At 36.8% G+C, this 9,000-nt stretch overlaps 2 protein-coding genes across 3 annotated transcripts in view; one reads left to right on the top strand and one right to left on the bottom strand.

Annotated features, from left to right (window-relative positions):
* Positions 1-61: 61 nt before the first annotated feature.
* Positions 62-2,655, bottom strand: LOC106633370 (cilia- and flagella-associated protein 70). Its single transcript, XM_014336300.2, has 3 exons — positions 2,386-2,655; positions 523-709; positions 62-266 (listed from the first exon to the last, which is right to left on the bottom strand). Exons 1-3 carry the CDS (start codon positions 2,455-2,457, stop codon positions 94-96), a joined length of 432 nt encoding a protein of 143 aa, XP_014191786.2. The 5' UTR covers positions 2,458-2,655; the 3' UTR covers positions 62-93.
* Positions 2,656-3,666: 1,011 nt separating this feature from the next.
* Positions 3,667-9,000, top strand: part of ddb1 (damage-specific DNA binding protein 1) — a 51,238-nt gene continuing 45,904 nt past the window's right edge. Inside the window, exons 1-6 of one of the 2 annotated variants that reach the window (XM_005930768.2) lie at positions 3,667-3,858; positions 4,996-5,144; positions 5,444-5,560; positions 5,949-6,170; positions 6,374-6,488; positions 6,757-6,854. In XM_005930768.2, the coding sequence (XP_005930830.1) occupies positions 3,798-3,858; positions 4,996-5,144; positions 5,444-5,560; positions 5,949-6,170; positions 6,374-6,488; positions 6,757-6,854 (762 nt within the window). In that variant the 5' untranslated portion in view covers positions 3,667-3,797. Of the gene's footprint in view, positions 3,859-3,885; positions 4,461-4,995; positions 5,145-5,443; positions 5,561-5,948; positions 6,171-6,373; positions 6,489-6,756; positions 6,855-9,000 lie in introns of those variants that run through there. The other variant, XM_005930769.3, reaches the window with a different exon arrangement.

Raw genomic sequence — 9,000 nt, 5'->3', positions numbered from 1 at the left:
CAAATTTCAACCCACCTTCCAGGGCCTTTAATTCAGAAACTTTTCATAGTATGAATTTACATTTTTTTCATGAGCAATAAATAAGTCATCTGATTATGAAGAAGCCAGGTGGGAACCTTTGTCAGATCTGACTGATCTGGTATGGAAAGACCGGATAGCTATAGCTGTACCTTGTAACAGTGGTAGAAGGTCAACAACAGCCTGGCCCAGAGGCACTTGTCTTGGTTCATCATTCTTCTCCTCAGCCAGGACTTCTATCACTGTCACTGACCACCACCAAACCATATACATTAAACACAACAGTGGACATTTTTAGCAAGTTTGGTTATCAAGGAGATTCCTGTCATCAATTACACAAGGTATTCACAACACAAAATGTAATAAAAAAAAAAAGCAACAAAAAAAGTGTTGATCAAACTGAAAGAAAATAGAATGAAATGAAATGTTTCAGCTGCTGGTTAGCACCATTTTCAGTTTCATTATATTATCAGAGACAGGAGAATATTTCAAATCTCGACTTACATACAATGGGTTTTTGGGCAATGTCACTGAGAGCCTGAGCGTCGTTTGGACAGCGGAAGATGCAGGTAAATTTATAGTCAATAAAGTCCTGCATGGGGTTACCCTGCTTCTCATCTGACTCTCCCAGCAATGTTCCATCAAACTCAACCCGCACCAAACTCTGAAAGCTATCTCCTTTTTTTGATTGCTAAAAAGAAAAGAAAAGAAATACATAGCAAGCTGTAAACATTTACTTAAGATTATATCACATTTTAAAATAAAGCTTTAATTACATTAAATTTACTTAGATACTTGTTGAAGAAGTAAAATGTAGTTAGCATAACATCAAAAGTATATTCCACCAGTCTCCATGTAAGCTATTAGTACCGCATGCTACCAAAGCCTTCTAAGACCTATAACTCGGGAAGTTGTTTGCTTTTATGTCTCTCTTTGGATAAGTCAATGTGAATTGAAACTAGAAAAGAAGACTGTGTGCTAAAAGCAGTTTTGCTGATAAGAAAACAACTGTTTATGAGATATTGGACTGAAAATATAGAGCGAGCTGACCTGCCCAAATACACATAAGCTAACTTTGAGTTTTCTAATTAGATCAATGATGGATGGTCAATGATGAGAATGAAAACTGACTGACATTTTACTATGACATTATTAAAATAGAATTTTAACTTCAGTGCTTTACATAACTGCATACAATCTTGAATAAAATAATCTTGAACCAAGTGCTACTTGTGTTAAATTTTACTTTGATATTTGCCCATTTACTTGAGTATTTTTTTTAAATATATTTGGTGGTAAGTGGTTGTAAAAGTTATGTAACAATACAAGGAGAAAGAAAAAGAATAGCCACCTAAAATATTTGCAATTTTCTTTTTTTAACAAACACAATTCTAATTTCATGTAATGATAAAAAACTGAACCAATTAAAGATAACAAGTTCATTGGGAAGCTCTAAAAAGCTTATTGAGAAGTCTTAAAACAATTAAACAGATATCCAGATATAGATATCCAGCAGCTCCATTTAAAAAGCAAACATTCCTCCAGTCATAAATAAATAAAGTTCAAAAGAGGGATACACAATACAATACAATAAAAGATTGCAAATGGACTGGTTCTTACATAGCACATTTCTACTCTACTTGCCATGTGCCTCATTCATACAAGCGCTTTTTAAAAATACTTTTTCCTCAAACTAACACGCACACACTGATGGATGATGGACTTTGGCTTCAATGTCTTTCCCAAGAACACTTTGGCATGCAGACTGGAACATCCAGGAATTGAACTACCAACATTCCAAGTACTAGATTACTTGCTCACTGTTTTAATGGACTGATAACTAATAAATGGGTGGGGGGGGGTGAGAGGACAGAGGGTACCTGCCAGCCATCAGAACGTGGAGAGGGTTTCTACTGTTGTCCATTATAGATGACTTCCTCTTCTCTATAAATTACATTCTCTATATATTTCATCCCTACATATATATGTACTGTACTGAATCGCACGAACATAAGGATGATGAAATCTACTGCAACAAAATTATAGCTACATATATAGCATGCTATATTCCTATACTGCACTCCAGGTTCTATGAATAAAGGAATGTTACAGCTCTCTTAAGGTGAGCTATAATCTTTTACTGTCAAACAATAACAGCTTAGAAGTGAACACCTCAAAGTTTCTTTCGGAACTGCTGGACGGTAATGTTGGGTTATCAAGGTAATTTGTTGCTTCGTGAATTTTAAGGTAAAAAAAAAACTTCATACACAACACGTACCTAGACTTCCGTTAGACTGTTATGCCGCAGTGTTAGCAAATTTCACAGGTTTATGGGGATCATTTCTAAGTAACGGCAAGTTGACTTACCAGGTCATTTCCACGGTTTATATGTATTTTTATACTCATGCTGTGCCTTTTCGTGTTTCCTGGAGCCTCCATTAAAGGTCAGTTTGTCGCACGGGGACGCGTTTCCATGGCAACGATACCTCTCGTCGCTCACAGGCGGCGGCTCTGATATGGTGGGTTCAACGTGAACTCGAAAATGCTGAACAATATACAACAAGAAGGGCAAAATTAACTTCAGATTCAAGTTTACTGTTACCAGTTCAGCGACGCGGTTGATAGGAATCTGTCCTAATGTGCTCATATATACCACAACACACAACAAAGCACAGCATGATACATTGATACATGTACTCAATCAACTCATAAAAGTAGTGCCCTGTTTCACTGTACCTGTCTTCAAAGTGTTTTTTGTGAGAGGTTCAGCTAATATTATAATATTTATTTATTTTTTTAAACTTTATTTATCACATTTTAGACATACAGTCAAGTAAAACAGGGATCACATAAAAGATGACATTGTGGTAGTACAATGAGGAACAGAAAGAGTGACAAGGACAGTGAGCTAATATTATAATATTATAGTACATGAATAGCCTATTATGCATGTCATTACATGAATGCAGCGTTATTCAACGCAGATATCTTATTCTTCTGCAAAGATATATTCAAAAAAACAAATATTAAAGAAATATCTTTCGTATTACAGGCAAATACAGCTTTTCACCCTCGGTGCATTACACATGTGAGAGAATCGATTTTGTACTCGCTTTTATTCAGGAAAACATTTATGAAACATTTTGTTCTGTAATAGTACTAGTGAGACAGCAGGGGTCACTGCTCACTACAGGGGAAACATCCTGGTGGCGCACTCGTTTTTAAGCTGTTGTGTGTGAAATACCTTGAGTGCATTCAAGGACTCTTAGCCATTTTCTGAGGGCGAGAACACATTTTATATTGGCATTGGGAGTTTAATTTGCTTTTTCTGTGTTCTTCCCATAAAACTGCAAAAATTTAATATCTCGAGCAGGATGTATCCAAAGAGACCGTTTTATATAGTTTTTGCAACATTAAAAAAAATATTAACACCATTTTGTTGCAGCGTTATAGCTCTTTATATAAGCTAAATTACTGATCACCTAAGTGGTCAGAGTGGTACTTTCATTTTATTTATTTATTTGTACATTTCATATGAATATATTTTCTTTTAGCGATTGACTAATGCTTTTCCCGTTTTATGTAACGCACCGCGTATTTCGTTGGACAAATAAATAAAATCATTGCCTTGCTGGTAGTCCTCCGCGTCGCTAGCGGCGCTCAATCTCAGACCTCTACAGAGCTCAGCTTTCTACTTCCGGAAGCTTTATTATCAATGATTTTGTCACTTGAGAGAGATTAAACACTATTCTGGTGTTTGTCTTTTGTTTTTGTCAAAAATGTCCTACAATTACGTTGTAACAGCCCAGAAACCTACGGCGGTTAACGCCTGCATCACAGGTAAATCCGCGCTGTTTTTCGCCGTTGTGCAGTAAGGAAACATTTGCCACCTGCATGTTAGCTTTGCTCCCGCGCTACAACTAAAGTGCTCCAAACGGGCCTGTAGTAGCCGCTAGCTCTTGTTTTGCTATGTCAACGGTTTACTTGTCACATAGGTTCTGCTCGTTTGTATGCGTGTCTCAACACACACATCTCTTGTCACGTCTGCTTTAACATACACACGGCAGACGTTTTTTTTCTTGCTTCTTCTTTTTGATGTAACGTTAGCTGTGTCCTGCACGTCAGTTGCAGCGGATCAAAATGCGCTTCCTCTGCTCACAAACATTAGCATATCACACAGACTTAGTGCCCCACTTAAAACGAGTTAAGCTAGATTACGTTTTCGTTCATTTGACTCACAAAAACCGTGATGCATTAAAGCTCATAGAGACGCTTATGCTGCTGTCTTTTTGTATTTCAGGCTAGACCAATAGGAATTCTGTCACATTAAAGTTACAGTTTGACATGCACTCATGAAATGGCTGCGTAGGATGCATCATCTCTTCATGTTCACTCTCTTTTTATTTTTCATGGCGATAGTAGAGACCTCGAGATGATATGAGGTGACGAATTGAGATGAATGCTCACGTGTAATAGTCTAGACGTGAAATCTACTTACAAGTTACTTTTATTGTTAAGCAATCTGATAATTGATAGTGCCAAGTGCAATCAGAGTGTAAAGATGTTTAAAGAGCTTACGAAATTACTACTTTTCATGGTAGGTCGTTGATTGTAGCACTGACTCTGACACAGTTACATTTGTTGGAGTAGATAATGGAATGAACCAGTTTGGCCAAGATATATTAGTTTAGACCATTTTGAACACAAGTAACCGTTTGCGATTTTCCTTATTGTGATAAATTAGAACACTTAAGCAAGTTGGATAATTTCCTTGTAAGTTGTTTTTAAGCTGCTAAAGACTAAAGAAGACATTAAAAATCAGCAGTTAAGCTGATATGTAAATGTATTTGAGAAGCACCAGAATATTTATGCCCCAATTTAGTGATATTTGTGGACATTTTTAATTTCTCTGTGTGCCCACTACTCTCACATTAAAACCAGTGTATTGAACATAATGTAAACATTGTTTTTCTGCAGGTCACTTCACCTCTGCTGAAGACCTCAATTTGCTCATAGCTAAAAACACACGTTTGGAGATCTATGTGGTCACAGCAGAGGGCCTGAGGCCCGTCAAAGAAGTGGGCATGTATGGCAGAATTGCTGTTATGGAGCTCTTCAGGCCTAAGGTAAGGGGTTTTGTGTGCAGTCTGTAACACTTTGAATTATTTTTCCTGCTCGACTAGTTAGTGGTCTGGTTATTTAATATATATTTAACTGCACCATAAATGATTTGTGCTGTGGTGTGTTTCTCAATCATCTACAAAGTTGGTTGGAGGGTGCAAATTTTGCCTCTCAAAAATAGTGAAAGTCTGCACATTACAAATAGGATATGACACATGCAGACACTGTCTTCTAATCGGGCTCACAGAGGCTGATCAGGTGTATAACATGTAACTCTGGTGCCTTTTTCCTCCTCATTCTTCAGGGTGAGAGCAAAGACCTGCTGTTCATTCTTACATCTAAGTACAACGCCTGCATCCTAGAATACAAACAGACCGGGGAGAGCATTGACATCATCACCCGAGCCCATGGCAATGTCCAGGTGAGACAACAACACTAATATTGTTATAGACATGAGCCACATTGTAAGGACATTCTATTTGTTATGGTGTGTTCATATGAAGGGCAGTATGTATTTTGTTCTTCTTGGTTGAATGTAGCAGTTCACTCTTTTTTAGCTCCACTACATTCATATTAATAAATCTTAATTTAGACTGTTTTAAATTATCCATTTGCCATTTAAATTGGTAAACACCGTTAGGTAACATTTCAGAATTCTTGTATTCTTTAATGTGGTTTATATCAGTGACATTTTGGACTTCTTAGACTATAACAGCTGGAAAAATGTAACTAGCTATGTGCTACATAATGTGATGCTTTCTCATACACTCCCAGTGCCAAACAGTTCCTAACCCAATGCTCTTTTGCAGGATCGTATTGGGCGTCCGTCAGAGACGGGTATCATCGGAATTGTAGACCCAGAATGCCGCATGATTGGCCTGCGGCTGTATGACGGCTTGTTTAAGGTGATCCCATTGGACAGGGACAACCGTGAGCTCAAAGCTTTCAACATCAGACTGGAGGAGCTCCAGGTCATCGACGTTCACTTTCTGTATGGCTGCCAGGCTCCAACTGTTTGTTTCATCTACCAGGTACATGAGCAGTACAGAATGTGGGAATGTGCCTTTAATGAAATGGGGGGAAAAAGAATATGTTGAAAAATTCATATATCCGGGACATTTCTATTTAATTTATTTATTCCGGGAGAATGGTTTCAAGCTTATGGTAACTAAGCAATGCACAGTAGCAAAGTGCAATTAGTGACCAGTTTTATTCCATGTGTTGTGTTTCATAGGACCCTCAGGGACGCCATGTGAAGACCTATGAGGTTTCTCTGAGGGAGAAGGAGTTTAACAAAGGCCCCTGGAAACAGGAGAATGTGGAGGCTGAGGCTTCAATGGTGATCCCAGGTACTTCAACTATTTAACTCAACATGTAGCCGTGATAATAACAAAAACTGCTGTGTGAAAACACAAGGATGTGAGCTATGAATTGCTAGTTCATAAGTGTGTAAGTTTAGTTTACAAGTTGTGAATAATTTCAATTGTTGAATACATTTAACCCACAGCACTACTGATAACTGGTAATGCAGAGGATATTAGCTTCTGTGCTGTAAACATCTCCAAAATAGCAGAAACTTCCCAGAATAATCACTCTGTCTGTGTCCTTGTATTTTAGTCCCTGAGCCATTTGGTGGAGCTATAATCATAGGACAAGAGTCTATCACCTACCACAATGGAGACAAATACTTGGCCATTGCACCACCCACTATCAAGGTAATGATAACAGATAGCACACTTCTGGTTTAGATATTTTGATCGTTCAGCTGTTCAAAAGAAGCTAGGTAAACATTTAAGTTGCAATAATGTAGAATTGAGTTAGACTGTGGCTGTTAGAAGCCTAAGCACTGTAAGTCTCAGCAAATAGACTATTTCTGTACCAGAGGCAGTCAAAATAGAGTTAGTTGGTGAAGTCACTTGCAGAGTGGGTAGTAGTGCCCTATCACAAGTAAGTATCCTATATCTAATTCAGTGATGCATCAAAATAGCTGTTAGTATTGGGCTGATGGAAGCAAACTAATTAAATCGAGCTTGTCTGGGAACATGAGCCCAAATCTGAAGCTTGTGTATAAAACGGTGTGAAATCAAGAGTGTGATTGTAGAGCTGTCTTCAGAATCACACTTTGTAAGCATGATTGTTTTGTTATATTTTTTTAAACCCTAAGGTGTACATGTGCTTTCTTTTGTTATGACTCTTATCAGTGCTAAGCTTCCAATACCTCAGGGTTTTAGTATTATCAAGATTTAGTTGTAGTCTTTCTACTGGCATTTAAAAGAGCTCAAGGCCCAAGAGCCCCTCAACGGTTTCTCGCTTCTATAATTAGAGGTTGTTCTTTCCTCCCTCGCTGCTCTTTAGAAGAACATTTTCATGAATTACGAAAGGAAAATTCGAAATCATTCAGATTAGGAATCTTCTAATTACACTGTTTTCATTATCTTCATTTTAAAACAAATATCTTTGCTAGACCTGTTGACTATCCTAATAATTATCTTATCTCCCCAATTTAAGGATGATTGATTATTGACTTTTCAGGGCTCATTTATGATTCAAACTTTTGATAAATTCACCCATTTGGAAACAGGAAAGCTTGTTTGTCTTAAAAGTATATAGGTAATCACTTGATCATATATCTGCTGTTGATAGTCAGGGAATTTGTGATACATTAATAAGGAAGATGTACCAGCTATCGAAATCTTAACATATATTTATCTCGTTATAGGTTAGGAATTTCACAGTGGGCTCATGTGTGGGCCCTTTTTAAAAAAAAACAAAAACCCAGGAGTAATACAATAAGGCACACGTAGTCAGTAGTTGACCATGACAGTGGGCATTTTTAACATTATCTCAGTTCAATTTGACTTCATTTATATAGCGCCAAACCACAACAACAGTCTTCCCAAGGGACTTTATATTGTAAGGGGAAGACCCTACAATAAAACAGAGAAAGCCCCACAAACAATCAGACAAATCCCTATGAGCAAGCACTTTGTGACCGTGGGAAGGGGAAAACTCCCCTTTTAACTGGATAAAACCTCTGGCTGAACCAGGCTTAGTCTTTAGCCGGTGGCTCCTTATCCAGCCACTTCCCTATTATTTCCTTTTTACTGTCAATAAGTAATACTTTCGTAAAATATTTGTTTTGAATGTAATAATCAGGGAGTATATTACTTAAATATACAATAACACAACTATTGTCAATCTCAAAACCTGATATGGTTGTGTTACTGTTTGTCATATCTGCTATTTTGTAGGAATTTTCTTTTTGGAGCAATAAAACATAAATTTCTTTCATGAATATTCTCTCCACTAGCTGGCATTTAATTCATATATTTAATCGATCGTCAACTGTTGGCGTGACATTTGCCTTCTTCTCCCATTTGATTTTGATGTATAAGGTGGAATATTTCATGAGAAATTGTATTCATGTATAAATTGTAGATACCTGTTTCTTGTGGATAGTGCCCCAAATCATAACAGTGCTCTTATCGGATTCCCCAATAGTTTTAGTATTTCTATAAAAGTGTTGCTTCACCTGTAAGTATCTAAACAAATCATTTATGTCTAAATTGTAGTTTTCACTGAGATGTTGGAAATTTTCCAACAAAGTTCCCAAGAAAGTTTGAAGTTTTCATCATATTTTACCCATCTAATTACCTAGATATTCATCTTCGGTATAGAACTTTTACATTTATTAAATCATATTAAATTACATCACTATTAAGTCAAATTTTAGTTTTATTTCTTTTTTTGATGTGGCCATAATTTAAAGAGTTTTTTTAGATTCTTTGGGATATTAGCCCCCAGGTACATCATATTATTGGTTTTCCATTTTAAATAGTATTTTTATTTACAATTTTTTTT

The sequence above is a fragment of the Haplochromis burtoni genome, unplaced genomic scaffold (assembly GCF_018398535.1).
Source record: "Haplochromis burtoni strain Fernald_Lab_line unplaced genomic scaffold, NCSU_Asbu1 Contig_135, whole genome shotgun sequence".
Taxonomy (NCBI): Eukaryota; Metazoa; Chordata; class Actinopteri; order Cichliformes; family Cichlidae; genus Haplochromis; species Haplochromis burtoni.
This window is presented reverse-complemented; position numbering and strand designations above follow the sequence as displayed.